The 19,332-nt window shown below is 51.2% G+C and overlaps 1 protein-coding gene and 1 long non-coding RNA gene across 5 annotated transcripts in view; one reads left to right on the forward strand and one right to left on the reverse strand.

Annotated features, from left to right (window-relative positions):
- Acsl6 (acyl-CoA synthetase long chain family member 6) overlaps positions 1–12,916 on the reverse strand; it is a 56,474-nt gene extending 43,558 nt beyond the window's left edge. For 2 of the 4 annotated variants that reach the window (XM_052757762.1, XM_052757763.1), the window contains exon 1: positions 12,382–12,615. In XM_052757762.1, coding sequence (XP_052613722.1) covers positions 12,382–12,430 — 49 coding nt within the window. In that variant the 5' untranslated portion in view covers positions 12,431–12,615. Of the gene's footprint in view, positions 1–1,267; positions 1,532–12,381; positions 12,616–12,800 lie in introns of those variants that run through there. The other 2 variants (XM_052757765.1, XM_052757764.1) reach the window with 2 other exon arrangements.
- Positions 12,917–13,081: 165 nt separating this feature from the next.
- Positions 13,082–16,875, forward strand: LOC128122302 (uncharacterized). The gene is made up of 2 exons (XR_008222392.1): positions 13,082–13,333; positions 15,204–16,875. It is a non-coding gene; the product is annotated as an uncharacterized LOC128122302 (long non-coding RNA).
- The last annotated feature ends 2,457 nt before the right edge of the window (positions 16,876–19,332 follow it).

The following is a 19,332-nucleotide window of genomic DNA, read 5'->3' on the forward strand; positions in this document are numbered from 1 at the left end:
CATGCCCCAGGAGGCTTTTCTGGTTGCAGCAGCCATGGCGAGTGGGGGTTTACAGACAATACCCCGGGGATCATTAGTGCTGCTGTTGCCAAGCGAGCTGCTATGGGTGTTTATAACTATTCACCTGGCAGGAGGACCCAACCCTCAGCAGAAACTAACTTCCTCCCAAGCTTTTCCCTCCAGCACGGACCCTTTAGGAGTACCAAGTGGTAGCCCAGGCTGGAGACCCTGAGACTTCCCCCAACAAGCTCACCCTGGAGGGTGGGTGGCACAAGCCCGTGCCCCTTGTGATCAAGGAGGGGAGAGGACAGAACCAAGGGAGCCATGATGGGCTATACACCAACCCCAAGGTGATAAAGCAGAAAGGTAGCAGGGTACCACGCACAAACCCTGTAGAAATGGCCCTGGGAGAGGGCGAGTCAGCTTTGAGAGACTCCTCTGCTGTTGCAGCCTCCCACCCCAGCACTCCATGCCTTCCTAGGCTACCTCTATGCTTGAGTGTGGAACCGCTGCCCCTATAAAGCTCCCAAACCTCACCATTCCCCCACCCCAGAGCTCCAGGCCAACCACTACCTAGTGCAGCCCAGATTCCCAGGCTAGCCTCTTCATTCATCTCTTTTCTCTAACCTGTGTTTACACTTGCACCAAAGTTAATTTCCTGTTACACAGATGTGACTCTCTCATACCACTGCTCAAAAACCTCATCTGGTTCCCTACTGCCTTAGGACCCGAAGTCCAAACTCAGCAAGCTGGCCCCAAGGATGTCCACACTCCTCAGAATCTTCTCTTGGATTTCCCTAGAATCACCATTGCTACTCCCAGCGTCAGTCCAGCCTGGTCCAGTGGGGTCCTGGACCTTTGCAAACCTCCACGGCCTTCGGTAATAGACAGCAACCTGAACCAAGCCATGAAATCACCAAAGAACCACCTCACCTCCACTGTAGAGCTCAAATCACAACCTCACCAGGCCCCAGGGTGCAGCACTCTAGTAAACAAATTGGGAAAAGAGCCAGAAGGTGGATTTCAGTTTCTGGTCTGACCAGACTCAAATCCTGACTTAGACTCTTGATGGCTGTGTGGCCATGGGCAAGTCACCGAACCCCTCAGGGCCTCTTCCCGAATAAAATCGTGGGCAGGGAGTAGATGCCAGGCACATGGTAAAGGAGGCACTTGGTGGAGAGCAGTTAGCTCAATCGGTTCCTTCATGCCTTTGCCAGCCAAAGGGGCTCAAAGACAACTCGCAAAAGGTAATGCATTCACATCCTACCTTTCCAGCAGGCTCCGGGCACTGAGGAGGTGGCTGAGCGGGTCCCGCTAGAACCAGCCTCCCTTTCTAGGGCTTATGGAGCCCAGGGAAAGAGGTTACCACATCTTGATCAAAGTACAAAAGTTGCGAAGGCCCTGCCCCTGGGGACAGCTGATGGCAACAGCCGCCTGCCCTGAGAAGCTGGGTGGTAGTAGAGGCATTAACTGTGGGAACAGTGGCTCCCCGGTGGCTGTGGGAGCAAGTCTTGCAGGGACCAAGGCACAGAGCAGCTCTGTGAGGAGTTGTTGGCCCCTCAAGGCCTCCACCGCCCCCCCCCCTTCATCTGCACATGGGGCGGTACTAGCTCAGGCCAGCTCAAAGCCAAGCAACTCGGCCTTAACCCTCCCTCTGCCAGCCTGCCAGGGCCTCAACTCCAGCCCTTCTGCCTTTCCTGACCCCACATTGTCTTTAGTCTGGGAGAGAAGTTGGCCATGAGTTTTCAGAGGACAAGGTCTCTTTACACACACACACACACACACACACACACACACACACACACACACACACACACAAGCTGGAGAACTTGGCCTTAGCATCCCCCCAATCTGCTGGATTTCACTTCTTCTTTAGTGGATCCTCTACTTCACTTTTTTTTTAAAATTAAATTTGCTCACTGTGTGTGTGTGTGTGTGTGTGTGTGTGTGTGTGTGTGTGTGTGTGTGTGTGTGTGTTTTACAAGAGTACCACAGCATGCGTGGTGAGAGAACAACTTGCAGGAGTCAATTCTCTCCTTCCACCACATGGGTTCCTAGACTCAAACTCAGTCCATCAGGCTCCGCAGCAAGTGTCCTTACCCACTGAACCATCTTGCCATCCCTCCTCTGCTTTCCATGGACAGCTTGAGACATGTCTTTCAGAAGGACAGACACCTCCTATAGTGATTCTCAGGAAAGCTTAAGGGGCAGGAAATCCAGTGGCCACAACCAGGGCTCTGATGGGTGGAAAGTGCCGCGTGCCGAGGGGCATGGAGCTGAGGGAGAGTTGCCAGGGTAAGAAAAACTCCTGCCTCACCGTCACATCTGAGTAACCCCAACCTGCAGGGCTTGCAGCCGCCCCTGCTGAGCCTAGCAACTGTCTCCTTGGCACAGGGATTCAAGCTCAAGTCTACATGACAGAGGGGCTTCTACTCCATTTTCCTCTTGGGGTTTAATTAGATTCACAAAGCCACAGATGACTGAGACCCAGGCCTTCCCAACTCAGGCATTGCCAGGAGAGGCCCCTTATGTATCCCTTGTGAGATAGGGTTGCTGTGTTACCAAGTGACTCCCGCCTGATCTCTCTGGGGAGCCCAGTTATAGCTCTCTCTTAAGGGTGACTGAAGTGCCTTACATGAAAGGCCCAACAGAGGTTTCCAGAGCCACTTCCCTGGCTACCCCAACTCACCGTGACCGTGTCTCCATCGCCTGCCTTCACCAACCTTCGCGCCCATCCTCAAGACAGCATCTCTCAAAATTTTCACTCACCCCAAACTCCTGCCAGAGACCATGGCCACACACTTGTGAGGATCAGGCCAGGAAGCCAGGCTCAGACTGCACGTCTAGGGCCTCAGAAATAGAAGCAGCCTTGAGATCAGAGTAGCAAAGAGAAACACAGTGTCTTTTTACAGGCACCCAGATAAGCCTCGGCCTCCCCATAAGTCAGGCACAGCAAAATCACAGACCAGAGAGATAGAAAGACTGACAGCCGCCCCTGTGGCGATATCTACAGGGTAGAATGATCAGGAATGATGGTTGTGATGGACTAAGGGTTTGTGGATGACTGAAGCTCCATTGTTCCTCCTTCCACGCTGTACTCTGGGACAGTAGGCAGAACTCCAGGGATACTGGTGAGGGCCATGGTCATCACACAGGCAGAGGGACACTCCTGGCCAGGTCTCATTGTGCAGGAAGGCAAGTCCTAGGTGGCATCACGATCCTTTCCCTTCCAGAGAAGTCCACGGTAGGATTGCTAATGCCTTGGCCTTAGGGCCAGGGGTCCATTTCATTGCTAGCCTGGACTGGGGACACACCATAAAAGCCGCAAGTTCAAGCTCAGTGAAGGACACATCTGCTCTCCTGGCAGAAACACATGCTCTAGAGTCCAACTGCAGATGGTCAAGGCAGAGATGGGACAGCTTCCTCTAGCTAGGACCATGCTCCTTGAGGTAGAAAAGGGTCCTGGCAAGACACACTTGGGCTTCCTAAGGTGGGAGGGAGAAGCTGAAGGGCAGCTTGCTTGTCTGCTTGTCATGTAAGGACACTGTTGTTCTCTTGGGGACACCTGCTCAGAGAGAAATGCCAGAGACACGTCCTCCCTTACAGAATAAGAGCAAGGGCGGGGTTGCAGTGTGGGACATAGAGGACAGCTAGGCTAGGACAGAGTGACACTCGGGTTGGTACGTCACAGGAAGAGCCTGTAAGGTGTTGGCACCCGACAAGATCCCTTAGTGTGGGGAAGGAATGTCAAGCCTGGCTGTACCAAGGCCCAGGACACGACGCTGAGGCTGGCGAGAGGCTCTTTACCACAGAAGGTAAGTGAATACAGCTGGCACTGTACGCCATGCCTTCCGAGGCACGGCCGCAAGTCACCTGACTACTGTCTAGTATCCTGAGGCCTAGGGACACAGAAGTGTCCCAGGCAAGCCGTGTCTCTCTGTCTTGGCTGAGAGTGCCACTGCTGTAGCCTGGAACCCATCTGGCTTCTTTACCCACACTTCCACATACGTACGAGAGTGTGTGTGTGTATGTGTGTGCGCGCGCGCGCGCGCACACCTTACACACTAAGCAATGACTCAATCTTCCCTTGGGTTCAAGGTACATTTTCTGACAAAGATAAATTGCTAGCTATCCTTTCTGGCTGCTGCAGGAAGAAGTAAAAGGGAATTTTCTCCACTGCAGCAGAAGTCTGCTACCTTCTGCATCAGCAGGGCTGGCTAGCACTGCCTCTGCCTCTGGCCCTGTAGCAGCAAAGGCCCACAGGGTTAACTTGGGGCTCAAGCTCCTGGTTCTTGGCTGAGCCAGGGACTGGGAACTCAGGCCTCCTTTTCAAGGGCAGGATGAATGGGGGAATATGCAAATGGCCGCCCTGCCTCCCAAGCTGCTGGGGAGGGCCTGCCGATGGCTGGCAGGCTTGCCTCACTCCACTCTGGGCCTGTCACATGAAAGGGTTTGCACTCCTGCTGCTGGCTCCTGCAGCCAGGTCAGGCTGGGGCTGTTCTCACCAGAAAACAAAAATCTCTTTCAGACTGAGGCAAAGTGAGGCCCCAGCCGGCCCAGGGAATGTTGTTGGAGGCTGTTCGTGCTGACCTACTGAGGGTACCCATCCCTGAATCCTGACTTCCCATCCAAAGAAAAGAGCCCGACATCTTTGCAAAGGGCACTCGAAACTTCTGTGGCCACTGAGGACAGAAAGCACGAGGGTGAGGGTCAGGACCACAACTCGAGGATCATTCCTTCTGAAGAGGTTGATTTTGTCCCTTTCAAAAGCAGCGATGGCTGAGATGGAGATAACAAAGGTTGTTTTGTTTGTTTGTCTTTTTTGTTTTTGTTTTGTTTTTGCTTTTGATTTCTTTTTCTTTTTTATAAGGAGATCTGGATAACTCTTGTGGCATTCATGATGGATGCCAAGGGAGGGACAGAGGAGAACAAGGCTATCAACAAGAAGAACTTGCAGTGCACAGAGAAGACCTTTAAGGCCATGCGCATCCTCCACCTGGTGCCCATGTTGCGTCTCTTGAGGCAGGGTAGAAAGGCAGGGAAATGTGGGTGGACATGAGGAGAGGTACAGGGCTCCAGACTCTGGAGTACCGTCGGAGCCTCGTGCTGGGAAACAACAACACAAGCAAGGTTTCCAGCACAACCAACAACTGCTTAAGGCTTTTTGCCTTTCCCAGCTGTAAACCTGTAATTTTCTAGGACTCTCACCAGAAACTCCATTTACATAGAAAGGACATGTACCAATGCCCTGTGCACCTCCAGTGACGCCTGGTTTCATGTAATCAGAGTATAACGTCATCCAAGACATCTCAGAGGCATCTCACTTATCCAAAGGGGGGTGAAGGTTTCTTAGCAGCCTGTTGCGTTATAACTTGAGAGCAACGGCACGTATAGGTAACGCCGACAAAGCACCATGACTCTTCTCTGAAAAGCTGGAGCTCATGATTTCGGCTGTGTCTCACTTTCTGGGAGCCTCTCTTTCTCTTAACCTTGCAGTTTATGCCTGTGTTAAAGCATCTTTGTTAAGTCTCAACTGTGCGCCATTGACTGGCTGGTCCTGAAATTCTTTTCTGCACTGAAGCCACGAATCCTGGTTTGGTCCGAGTAGGGGTCCTTAAAAGGTCTGGGGGAACTCTTCAGGCTGATGAGGGTGACATTGGATCACTGTCCCTCTGACCCCTCACCTCTGACCCCCTGACACCCCAGGGTCACCAAGACCTGTCCATCATCCACAGAGTAAATCTTGAATCCCACAAGCACCCATGTGAGGCTCAGAATCCTGCTCTCAGGAACCAGTGATGCAGCAGGCAGCCATCCTTTAGCCTGAGAGGACTTAATAGCTCATTCTGGAATCACACAAGAGATGAGAGGCGCTGCAAGGATCTCCTACAAACCAAGGCATATGACCTTGCTGGCTTCGCAGCCTTAAGAAAAGGCCCAGCCTTGGTAGGTGATGGGCCACCTGCCACCAACCACCTGCCTCCTACTTTCGGTTGCGGTCACACAGAATATTTATGAAACCAAGATGCCAAATGTGTCTCCATGAAGGTTCGGAGAACCATCCAGGAAGGAGAATCAAGAGGCAGAGGAAAAGGAGGAGAGAGGTTACTGTGGGCCCAGAAAATGAGAACTTCACAAGTCACACCTATCCTGCTGCCTGGGCTACAGCAGAGATGCCAAGAATGCATATACTCAAATCCCCAACTAGTCTACTGGCCAAGGAAAGGACTGTTGTCCCCAGACATGGCCAGGATTAGAAGACGGCAGAGTGGCAGTTGAGTAGGGGTGAGTTGAAGGTGTACCCCAGGAAACCACATCCTATCAGCTGGGAGGTACAGTCGCCACGACCACTCTCTGTCTGCTAAGCAGGGTGCTAGAGTCTAGGTGGCTTCATGTAGCCCCAGCTCTGGAAACAGAACAGAGGGGCAGGCAGCTACTTCTGAAGCCAAGGCAGTCTCTGCCAGCCTGGACGGTTCCTGCCTGACACCCCCATTTCCACGTTGGTAAGTATCATGGTTCCATTGGCCTGAGAACATGCTGTCCAGCCTCTAGCTGCTTCCCTATCTGATCTCACTGGCTGGCCCACATCCTACCTCGCTACTCTCTCTGTGTCTCGGCTCTGATCATCCTGCCATATAGCCTCTGGCTGACCTTGCCGTCCAGGTTCTGGCTGACCTAAATGCCGATCAGTCTTTCTGCTCATGCCTCCGAGTTCACAATGGTCTACCACTAGAGTTAGGGCAGGAATAGGTTGGCAGGTAGATCTCTCATGAGTGTCAAAGTCCCAACAGTCCAATATTAGAGGGAGAATAGGCTGATAATAGGCCCAGTCCCGCTTATTCCTTCCAGATCCATCGGCATCAGTGGGACAGACAGCTCTGGGAGTGAGTTAATTCGGTTTGTCTCAGAGATATCCATTTAACCAGGGTTGCCTTTTTTCTCCCCTCCCCCAGTGGCCACCAATCACTGGGTTGATTCCTGGCTCCAACGAGTACCAATCTGGATTTGCTTATCCCAGGGTCTGGAAACTGAGCTTTTGATTGTTATTGCTCCAAAACCTTAAGAGGCAGCCAGCTTGGAATGCAGGCTGGACTGGACAGGACCCAAGCCAGAAGCTAGCCACTCCCAACCTTCCACAGATGCCCTCTAGCTGAATGCCTAGTCCAGGGTGGGGAAATGAAGGGCATTTCTGGGAAGAGCAGGTGGCAAGGGTCAGGTGGGACTAGTCGGAATGAAATGATTTGGGATCTGAGATTATTGATTAGACCCCGGAATAGATAGGGGAGTTCAGTTCAGAATTTCTGTCCCAACGTGTGTTCCCTATTCTCACCTGTATCTGTCACAGACCCCGAGTCTCCCATGAGTCTGGAGAATACTTGGCTATGACCACACCTGATGGGTGAGTGAGTGACAGGAAGCCATCCCCAGGCAACCTAAGACAACATCCAGGCCCAAAGCAGCTTCTTCCCACAGTACCCCTTCCTCTACAAATTCTGAGGTCCAGCGGATAATGAAGGAGAACTATGGCCCAGTCTTCAAGGTAAGGGTCTGAGACGGTCACACCAGGCTAAAGGCAGGGACCTTGACTGGGGCTCCTTCTCAGTTGTGCTGGACAATATACTTACTCATAGATGCCTGCTTATGGGGAGACCAGACCTTGGAGTTCCAAGGAAGCAAGAACCCCCAGAGAAATCTCCCTTCTACAAAACCATCTATCCTGCAGCTGTAGGCCATTCCCCCACCCTTCCATCCATCTATCCACCCATCCACCCACCCATCTATCCATCCATCCACCCACCCATCTATCCATCCATCCACCCATTCACCCATCCATCCATCCATCCACCCATCCATCCATCCACCCACCCATCCACCCACCCATCCACCCATCCATCCACCCATCCATCCACCTATCCATCCATCCATCCATCCATCCATCCATCCATCCACCCATCCACCCACCCATCCACCCATCCACCCATCCACCCACTCATCCACCCATCCACACATCCACACATCCACCCATCCACACATCCATCCATCCATCCATCCATCCATCCATCCATCCATCCATCTATCCATCCATCCATCTATCCACCCATCTACCCATCCACACATCCACCCATCCACACATCCATCCATCCATCCACCCATCCATCTATCCATCCATCCATCCATCCATCCATCCATCCATCCATCCATCCATGCATGCATCCATCCATCTATCCATCCATCCATCCACCCATCCATAATATCCATTATTCCTCTCTCCCTTCTGGAGCCCCCAAACATCCCAGCTTTGACGATATCAGTGATCAAGCAGAATTTGCCCCTGCAAGGTTAGGCCATCAACTGGCGATTCCTCTCAGCTATTCTGGGCAGAGCAGTCAGCACTCCTTCCAATTTGTCTGTTTGTTTTTTGAGAGACAATCTCATGTACCCCAGGTGGACTTGGCACTTGCTATGTAGTCAAAGCTATCCTTGAACTCCTGATGCTCTTGCACCTGCATCCCAGGTGCTGAGGTTACAGGCCTGAGCCACCACACTCAGCTTTTACTTCAGACACTCTCGTTGCCAGTCTTTCCCCCTCAGGTCCCTCTTGCCTAGAGTGCCTTTTCTTTTTCTACTTCACTTTCACTTGTTGGAATCCTGGCTCTCCTCCGGGCTGCAAGTCCGAGAATATGCTCTGACCCTCAGCTTCTTCAAGTTGCTTCTGACTGAAATTTCTCTGGGTCTCAGTGCTTCATGGGGTAAGTGGTGATAACAGCAAGAAAGCATTGTGGGAAGACTGGGGGAAGCTTGCAGAATCACAGAAACGTGGTGACTGACATACAGTGTGTGCAAGGTGAAACAGAAATGCAGACTATATGTTTACAACCCCTCCCCAAATCAACGAATGTCTAAGTGCCTACTGTGTGTCTGGTGGTAGGTAAACAGTGCACCTTCTACTATAGAAAAGGTTTGTTTCTTTTTGCAAACAAGACAATCCCCCTCCTTACTACCTCATGTATGGAACAGCCCTGAGTTCTATCATAGCTGCAGCCAAGAGCCAGGTTCAACTTCAGGAAGGTCAACCTAGAACCCTTAGAACCACAAACCCCAGCAAATCAGCGAAGAGCAGGATGGCAGAGGATGCTGCCCCCTGGTGTCAGTGAGCTCTTGCTCGCTCACACGCTGCCTTACCATTCCCATGCAGGGTGCGGAGCAGCTGAAAGATCAGAATCTTCCCACAAGGCAAAGGATTGAGTGCACATTCAAATTTGCTTCCTTTGGGAGCCATGCCCCAAATGCCTAATTTTCCCATAGTACCACCATTAATCCCAATTCTTAGCTGCCTTTCGGGGCTTCCTTCAATTGCCCCAGGCCTCAAGCCAGTCATTTCCCTAGTGGACCCTGGGGCTAAGGGTGGACTCTGATGGGGCTCTGAGCCAGGCTGTGCATGGCCAGATACCTGTCACTTCAGCCTACTGTTGCCGTGGCTCACTCCAGTAGGGCCAGGTCTATGTCCCCAGAGCAGGGATCAGGACTAGAGGCTCATCCCTGCCTTGTTATGGAGCCCAGTCCCAACTCAGGCCAACCTGGGCTACATCTATTCTCATAACATAACAGTCCTTCACAACACTCCTGGCATCCAGTCTTTTCCTCTTGACTCAGCCTGGCCATGGTGTCTAAACAGAGGGCTCTTCTATGTCCCCTGATAAAATCCTCTTCTTCAAGACCCCTCCAACAACCCAGATTCTCAAGGCAGAAGACCCTGAAGGACTCAATCCCATCATGGTTCTCTCTGCCTGCCTTTCACAGTTCTGACTTCCTTTATTTGGCATTTGGACTACCTCTCTTTGACAAATGCCCCGTGTCCTGCAGAAGCCCACATAGATGTCACTGGTGGGTCAGGTCTGAGGTTAAGCAGGTTGGGCCTTGTATAAGAGTATAGGGCTACATCAGCCTAAAGGAAGGGGTGCCCTTCTAGATATGTGTCCATCAGGAGTGGCACCTCTTTTCCAGTCTGCACATAGGTATCATAGAGGTGGGCAGGAGTCCCAATCCACTCATCCTCTGAGTACTTGGGTATATGGAGGGCACATTTCTTACCAGACTGAGCACCTGTCTTATGCTGGACCTATATCATTGTCTCTTTGTTTACAACTCAACATTCAGGTTAGGTCTGGAATGGTCAAGTACTGTGCAACCCAGAGTACACGGCTGCCCCTCTTCCAGGTTGCTCTTTCCCCCAACTTTCCCTGAGAGCCCTTGAGGTCAACTTTTGCCAGATCAAGCCTTGTTTCCTTTGGGATCCAATAAGTAGCAAAAAGCACATAAAGAGTGACATTGACTCAGGAGTAGCCTCCTGTTTGACTGAGTGGCAGGAACCTGGTAGCTACACTGGGATCCTGAATTACAAAGCAGAATTCATCCTCAGGGGTGTGTGTGTATGTGTTAACATGCATTTCTCAGACCCTTCCATCTCCAGAGAAAGCCTGAGATCTAGTTCCAAGGAGGACAGACACATGATCTATAAAGCCCCTACAACGTATCTGGGGCATAGCATCCAAGAAAAACTGTACGTCAGACTCAGCCTTCTAGCAAACAGAGCAGCTTGGCATGCATGGAAGCAGCTGCCACCTATCACAGGAAAAGCTCAACTTGACTCTCCAAGGCCCTTATAGAGCCCCTCATTGAGGACAGAAGGCCAGCCTGTTTCAGTGACAGTTGTATGCCAGCTGTAGACAAGAAACCCTCATGGTTAGGGGTGTCTTTCATGGACTAGTAATGACCCCTATCACAAGTGTGGCCTTGTAGCCTCCGACACCTTCCGAAACCACAGAAGACCAAAGCTTCAGAACCAAAGACCAAAACTCCGAATACATGCTGGGTGGGGTTCTTCCTGGAATGGGACAAAGAGGACCAAATACTGGGGTGGTGGTGCTCATAGGCTGTTCATCATGGAGGCAATAAATAGTGTCTGCTCCACCACCACCACCACCATACCGCTACCACCACACCGCCACCACCACCCCACCACCACCACCACCAGTTATTTTGATTATACATGACCCCAGCTCTAGCCTGTCCTTGCCTGTTGGACACACAGCAAGACCAGCGTGGCCCTGAGCAGCCTGTCACTAGGCACTAGCAGACAGAAGGAGCTTAGGGAGCTGAGGGGATTAGAGAGGCCTTACTCTCCCCAGCTCAGGGAAAATGTCCCTGTGGCCTAACTCAGGACAATTGTGGGGGTGGGGGAATAATTACCTGGTCCATCATTCCCCCAGGTTCAGGTCTGATATAATCAAGCACTTGGCATGGGTTGATCAGCTAAAACTTCAGCTCAAACTCCAGTCTTTCCAGATATTATCCATATGGCATTGGGTAAGTCAGTCTTTGAATCTCAACAATAAAAGAAGTACCACCAACCTACTAGGTTTTGCTATGAGTGTTAAAAAACAAAACACATGCCTCACGAAGCGATCAACCTCAGCCCTTTCTTTCTTTAGCTCAGAAACAACTTTGCCACCACTCTGGTGGAACTGTCTGAATACCAAATAAGAAATACTATCATGCATAGAGCATTTGCCCTGGGCTAGGCAGGTGTAACCAAGTTAAAGACCAAGCATTTTCACATAAATTATCAGGCTTATTCTGCACAGGGTTGGGACAGAGACCCTTTAGAGGTGTTAGCTGGAGACTTGGAGAGGGGAGAGGCCAGGACACGGAAGTAGTATTGAAGGGGTGGGCCTGTGGAGAGAGTCCAGGTGTGGGTGTAGGGATTTGGGGAGAGTGCTAAGTAGGGGTCCATCAGGGGTCCTAGAGCCTCCTCAGAGGGTGCAGGGATGAAAGCTGAATCCTGTAAGGAATAGGGGAAGCCAGGACACAGTCCTGGGCAGAGCTTAGGGGCAAGTAACCAGCCAATCTTGTCCTCTGGCTAAAGGGCAGCAGGGACAGCGCTGAGAAGGCTCCGGCTAGATTCAGGAAGCCCAGGTCAGCTCTGGGCTTCACCCACCGCAGGATCTGGGGGCAACAACAGAGATCAATGGGTTTTGGTCTCTGGAGATGGACACGGACATGGAGTCTGCCCTTCCCTTGGCTTGGGGCCTAATCTGATCACCGGTCCTCACCACAAGGGGAGAGGGGCTTGAGGACTGAGGGAGGTTGTGGGGGGGGGGGGGTCTCAGTGAGCAAGGCCCTTCCTCTGAGCTGACACAGCTGCTTCCCCAACGCAGCCTGGGCCCACCACCAGAATTGGGGGGCGGCTCGGGGACCTTGAAGGGACCGCTCAGCAGCCGCAGCGGAGGGCTCCGCAAGGTGGGGATGTCACACCCGCATCCTGGGCCAAGATACTACAGCTTCCCCGGAGATGGAGGTCGGGATCGGACCCGGACTTACCGGCAAACAGCCATAGGGAGCCCCCCGACACCAGGAAGAAGGTCAGCATGTCGGCGAGTGGGCCTAGTCCGCCCCAGCACTGCTTCCCGGGCCCACAGCCCCGCAGCCCCAGAGCCGCCGCTGCCGCCGCAGCCGCCGCCGCCGGGTATTTTTAGCCCCCGCCTCCCCGCGCCGCTGCGGAGACCCGGCGGGAGGGGGAGGGCGCGGCGCGCGCTCCTCACGGAACCCGACTCCCAGCCCCGCAGCGCGGCCGGGACTCCTGGGCGAAGAGACAGCTGCGTCCGAACCGCCGAGCCCGACTGGGGGAGGGGCCGGGCCGCCCGCCCCGCAACGTTCCGGGCGAAACGGGCTGGGGGTTGGGGGGACTCACGGGCGCACTGCCGCTGCCACTCACCCCTCCACCCACGAACGACCCTTACCTCCGCACGATCCGCCGCCAGGGCTTTATGACTAGGCAGGCTCAAGTGGCAGCGGGGTCCCTTACTTGTGTCCCAGGAAGTGCACATGCTGATGGAGCAGTTCCCGGCTGACTCGGACGCCCCCTGGGACATGGTTTCGTAGACACTGGGAGTCACATCTGCAAGCCCGAGAGAGGAGGGAGCGACGGGGGGCTATCTAGGTGAGGCTAAATTGGATAATGCCCAGACTTAATGAGAATGCGCAAGGTCAGGTTGGAGGCCACACAAGGTCACAGGAAGACTCACCAGCTGCCACGTAGTCAGTCACCAGTCCCTAGGCATGTCACCTGAAGCCGCAGGCAGCCACATGGAATCACAGATGCCTCCTGAGGACACAGGCAGTGATGGTTATGTGTGTGGTACATGAGAGCTCAAATTCCTTAGCTATATGATTAATGGGCTATACAGACACCAAGTTGCTGATGGCATTGGAATCCCTCTGTCTGGGAACAAAAGGAGGAAGCTTGGTTCTGCGATTTTCCAAAACAATAAAGGTAGGTGTTCTGATGGGGGTGCTCCATGGACATCTTCAGGTGGATTTCACGAAGTTCCCCCTCCAAACTCCTGCGGTTCTTCAAGCGTTCAGAACCCACTAGGCCTCCAGCACCGAGGACAGCGCTAAGGCAGTCCAGCCCTCTACACACACAGCTGGGCACTAGTTGAGACCAGGACCAGGACCAGGAGGAAGAGGATGAGAAAGCAGACAACAGAGATCAGGAAGCAAGGGGTGGGTAGGTGAGATCAGTTGCTCTCTGTGCACTTGAACTCACAGCTGAGCTGCAACTCTGTGTGTGTGTCTGTGTGTGTGTATGTGTGTGTGTGTGTGTGTGTGTGTGTGCGCGTGTGCGTGTGCGTGTGCGTGTGTGTGTGTGTGTGTGTGTGTGTGTGTGTGTGTGTGTTGGGGGAGGGGGTCATACGGCATCTTTAGTTTTGGCTTGTGTGTCCAGGACTATCTGTGTGAGCCTTAGAGTTGTACAGTCTACAGACATATATCTGCAGTAAGTCTCTACAATAGACCATTCTATCCCATTACAGGAACCGGGTCCCGGGAGGGCTGCTCTTGCCTGACGTCAGACTCTTCCTGGCAAGGGTTTTGCTGAAATCCAAAACTTGGCATGCACCTCCATGAGAGGATCGCAGAGGCGATGTGGCAGGGTTTTTCCCAGTAGGTGACACAGCAGTCAGAAATCCCCCCCGTGTTCCCACCAGCAACAAACTATTGGAAAGCCCGCTCAGGGGGAGACCCAGGCAGGGGAACTTTTAGGTTGGGCAGAAGGAATGGATCTTTTCAAGTCATACTGGCCTAAGGGAGTTGACCAGAAAATGTCCCCATAGGCTAAGGGAATAAATGATTAGGTCTGAACAGAGCAGGGGTCCTAGGAGCCAAGCCACAGGCTCCGGGACCCAGTCTCCTGCAGCATCAAGATGCAAGAGCATTTAGGCCCTTGGGTGGCTTCTGGCAACCTCTTCTCCAGAGTGATGTCATGGGACACATTTAGCCTGGCCTCCTGCAGAATGTCGCATTCAGTTTCTCTTCCTACAGATGCCTCTGCTTCTTGTGAGTATTACAGTTCAAAAGCCTATGCTGGAGCTGAGCTGATTACAGCTTAACTGAGTGGGACTCTGTTTTCCCTCAAGCAATTGGCTCCTCCTGAGGGATATAGATGGGAAGGCTCTGAGCTGTCTGTGGGATCATGGCCAGGTCTCTCTTCATGCTAGGCCTGTCCCCTCTACTGAGCACGACTTGTTCCCTTCCGTGCTGCGTTACCAAGGACCCCCTGCTCCTTGTAGATCTCCATCATGAACCAGGCGGCTGTGACTCTGAGACCTCTTGACTTCATGGGTCCAGCAACCACAGAACACGGCAAGAGAAAAGCCGGTACAGGGGGCTTTTGCATCAAGTCATACGGTAGCTGTAGCTTTCCATTCATTCATTTATTCATTCACTCTTTAAGCTACTGTGTGTTCTGTGCTATCTCCTGGTAGGAGTTAGGGTGTAGGCAGGCGAGTCAGGAGTGGCAGGAACAGCAGTGTAGCATGGTAAGCCTGGAAACAGAAGGATGGCCCTAACCTAACCCTGGGGAGGTCCAGAGGGAGGAGCATTCGTACTGGACCTCCAACCTTAGTGTAAATGCTTAGATAGGAGGTGTCCCCTGAAAAGGCTCAGATGCTGAAGGCTTGATTCCTAGGTGGTGCTGCTACTCAGAGATAGTAAGTGTGCTAACTCCATCAGTGGAATAATCTCTTAATAGTTGAGTGGCCTATGGGGAAGTGAGACCTGGATGAAGGAAGTAGGCGCTGAAGGCATGGCTTTGAAGGGTGTGTCTTATCCCTCATTCCTTCCTCTCCTTCCTCTCTTTCTAGCTGCCACAGAAGAGCAGCTCTGCTTCCTCTCCACCACAAAGCTCTTCCTCTCTGCAGGCCCAGAAGCAGCCAAGCGACAGTGGACTGAGATCTGTGAGACCATGATTTAAGATAAAACTTCAAGTTGATATTTCTCAGGCCTTTTGTCAGAGTGGCAGAACCTTGACTAACACACCAACCATTGAAGTTGAGCAAAGGATACTAGTTGCAGCAATGGCTCTGATTCTGTCATGGTGTTGATACCTGGGGGGGGCGACCTCTGCCCCTTTCTGTCTCCATTGATGCAAGTAGACACTGACCTAGAGGCTTCTGGTACCAAGTAACAACTTGTTGCCCTTCCATCAACACAGACTCTCTGTTTACACCAGCCTCTGCCTACTTCTTGTCTGGTCTGCTAACGGCCATGAGGAACAGCCTAAGATGGATGGCTTCAGATGATCCTGCGTGTAGAATATCTGAACCATAGCCCTTTGGTATTTGTAAATCTGAACCACGTTTTTGGCTCCACAGATGGAACCCAGAGATTCACATGTGCTAGGCCAAATGTTCTATTACTAAGAAACACCCATAGTCGTTCCTATCCGTTTTGAGTATACTTTGATAATTGCCTACATGGTAAGTACCTCTTTCTGGTGGTACCCAGAAAACTCACTTTCCAAGCCTTCCTTGAATCTAGGAATGGGTAAGTGAAATAGGCTGTGCCAATGAGCTATGTCTTCATGAGCCTCTGATCCAAACGTCAGGAATGAGTGGGAGAAATCCTGCCCATGCCATCCATCTTGCTGGCATCAGAAAAGTGGCAGAAGCAATGGATGGTGGGTGATTGTGGGAGCTGTTCTTGGAAATTTAAGACTTTTTTGAACCTCCCATAAATTCTATGAGTTATGTAACAATTTTTAGGATGCTCTTTTTATGCTAAAAAGAGTCTATATGGATTCGGTGTTGTTGTATATAGCCAAGAACTCAGATTGTCTCCCTTGCGGACCCATTGCTCAAGGTCTTTTCAGCCCTTGAAAGCCTGTGGCTATGGAGCTAAGCATACAGCATGACACATACCTTGTCCCTCATGGCTGCCTATACTGTGGAAGTGGAGGCTCTGACTGGTGAGGCTTGATGAAACAGGGTCTCACTATGTAGCCTTGACTGGCTTGAAACTCACTACGCAGAACAGGCCACTCTCAAACTCACAGAGTTCCACCTGCCTCTGCCTCCCCAGTGCTGACAGTGCAAGTGTATGCACTACCATGCTTGGCTCTGGGCTAAACCCTTGAAACTCAGCAAAGAATGCATTCAGAAGAAATAATCCACTCAGAAGAGCCACCCCATCTACCGCAAAGATGTTGCAGACAAAAAGCAACAGCTAGGAAAATGTAGTGTCCAGCTCCTAACCTCCAGTGAATAGTGGTGGGTTTCCTCTCAATTAATGAAGTTGCTCATGGAAGGCTGGAGAGATGAGTCAGTGATTAGGAGCACATACTGCTCTTGTAGGAGACCTGAGCTCAGTTCCCAGCATCCATGTCAAACAGCTCACAACTGCCTACAACTCGTGCTTCAGGGACCCTGGCACTCTCTTCTGGCTTCTACAGGCATCGTATTCACACATATAATCTTCTACCACCCCACCCCACCCCAAAAATCTAAAGTAAAAGTAAATAAAAAAATTTAGAACTTGTCTAATGTAGAAAATTTTGGAAATGCGGAGAAGTATACATTAGGGTTACCTGTGGGCTGGTGAGATGGATCAGCAGTTAAAAATGCTTGCTGCCAAACCTGATGACTTTAGTTTAAGGCCCTGGACTCACATGGGTGGATAGACTCCCACAAGTTGCCCTCCGACCTCCATATGTGCACCATGGCACAAGACACCCCCTCCCCCATACACACATAAATAAGTAAACGTAATTTTTTTAAATTAAAAAAAAACATTTTCCTTGGGGGAAAAAAGGAGTCATAGTAGAATCAGCTTGAGAAGCTCTTTGCTTTAGGGGAACTGCCATTGCTAGCATCACACGAGAATTAGCCCATTTACTTGGAAAGGGTTCTTTTAGTTGGAAACTCTTGGGTGAGCTTACCAGACAAACACAGCTGAAGAGACTGTTTGTCTTTAAAAAGCCAATTAAATGACTGAGGAGTTCGTGAGGATTTTTTCAGAGTCACAGGAAGACAAATCGAAGCCTGGGTAGGCCTCAAACTTGTGTCTAGTACCCCAGGGATGAGAGGTGGTCAAAACGCTGGCTCCCATAGGATCCCAAGAAGGCTTCTCTGCACGTGTCTCTGGCTGTGCGATGTTGGAGTCTGTTGCAAGACCAACTCCAGTGTAAAGACATGGAAAAGGAAGTAACAGAAAATACAGACCAATGTCGTATTGGCTAGGGATGGGGAAGGTCTTTCTATGAAGAAACCACAAAGGAAAAGGTTGGTAGATTTGAAGTTCTGACACATGCAAATCTCAAAGGTCTGTATGCTAAAACCACCATTAAAAGGTCTAAAAGATGAATAGACTTTAAAAAATCTTTATGCCACTTGGCAATAAAGGATTCGATATGTCACCCAAAGTAATAAGAAAGAGATAGAAACAGAGAGACACACAGAGACAGAGAGAGATGGAGACAGAGACAGACACACACAGAGGTAGAGAGACAGAGACAGACAGACACACACACACACACATGCTGGGGGCAGGGGAGCTGCAGATTTAGATGGACACTTCAAGGAAGAAGAAATGGTGCTCTCTTTTGCCGTGTTTAGGTCTTCCTGACTGCCCATGGAGGGGAGACAGGAAGCAGCTGTCAGGGTAGCCTTGTCTCCTCCCTCCAGGAAATACAGCATAAAACTCTCTTCCCTCTAACCCTCATGGCCATATCACTGGTCCCAAAGCTCCCCTGAAGGAGGGTACTTGTCACTAACTTAACTCACTCTATTTCGTCCTTTTATGGTTCAATTTCTGCCTCCTTAACCTCTCCCTCCCGAGTCCCTCTTTCCTTTATCTGCCTGGGATTCCAGGGATGACAAGGCTGGTTGGTGGACATGTCTGTGACAAGGGACGGAAGCCATCCTCCAACAACAGCAAGGCTAGGACAGAGGACCCAGCCAATGGCAGCAGTTATCTTTGATGGCTAGGCCCTGCCCTGGAGCGGGAGCAGACATCTTCAGTGATGACAGTGACACCAACTTCAGACCGTCTCAAAGAACCAGAACTGAGATAATGGCCTTTCTGGGATTGCATAATTATGCACACAACTTGACCTTAACCCAGCTCATCCTCTATTTAAACTTAGGCTCACATGAGTCCCCGGGAGACAAACTTTGGGTCACTGAATTCCTTTATCTGTCATTCTTCCCAACACAGCCACTTGGATTAGACTTCCTTTCTCTATCCTTCACCGTTACTCCTCTCTCTCTCTCTCTCTCTCTCTCTCTCTCTCTCTCTCTCTCTCTCTCTCTCTCAAACTATTTTGTGTGTGTGTGTGCACAAAATGTTCTAGGTTGGCCTCAAACTTGGTACGTAGCTGAGGATGACCTTGAATTTTGGATCCTCCTGTCTCTACTTTCCAGTGCTGGGATGACAGTCATCCACCACCACACCCAGTCTGCAGCTCTGGGAGGAGACCCAGGGCTTCCTGTTTGATGGATGAGCACTCTGCCATTTGAACTATATACCCTGGGTCGTAGCCATCTCTTTAATTGCCGTGTTGGGATGGGGAGCTGAGCTTAGTCCGTTGGGATTCCCAGAACTGAAACTTTTTGTGTAAAATTCCAGCCACACTATCACTTTTTCCATCTGCTCAAGACGCAGGTTATTTTCCTCAGTAGCCAGTGAGGCATCAACCTCACCCCAAGTCAGGCCGGATGATTTCCAGCAATAAATCAGAGATGGTAAGATAACGTGGGTGTCTGAGGATTTGACATCCTAAAGATCTTTTGGCAGACTGTGCCACAGAGTTCTTACCTAGTGATGACTATCAATGGTTTTACTTAGGAGTTAACACAAAGCAAGACAAATCAAGATTCTATGTGCGAAACATATCATTGCCACCACCACCTCTTACCCTGTGGTCTCTGGGAATTTGCCCAAGACCCCCTGTTTTGGTGTGTGGTTAAAGGACTACAGTGAACTTTGGTTGGAGAT

Source organism: Peromyscus californicus, unplaced genomic scaffold (genome assembly GCF_007827085.1).
Source record: "Peromyscus californicus insignis strain IS unplaced genomic scaffold, ASM782708v3 Scaffold_3__1_contigs__length_106647218, whole genome shotgun sequence".
Taxonomy (NCBI): Eukaryota; Metazoa; Chordata; class Mammalia; order Rodentia; family Cricetidae; genus Peromyscus; species Peromyscus californicus.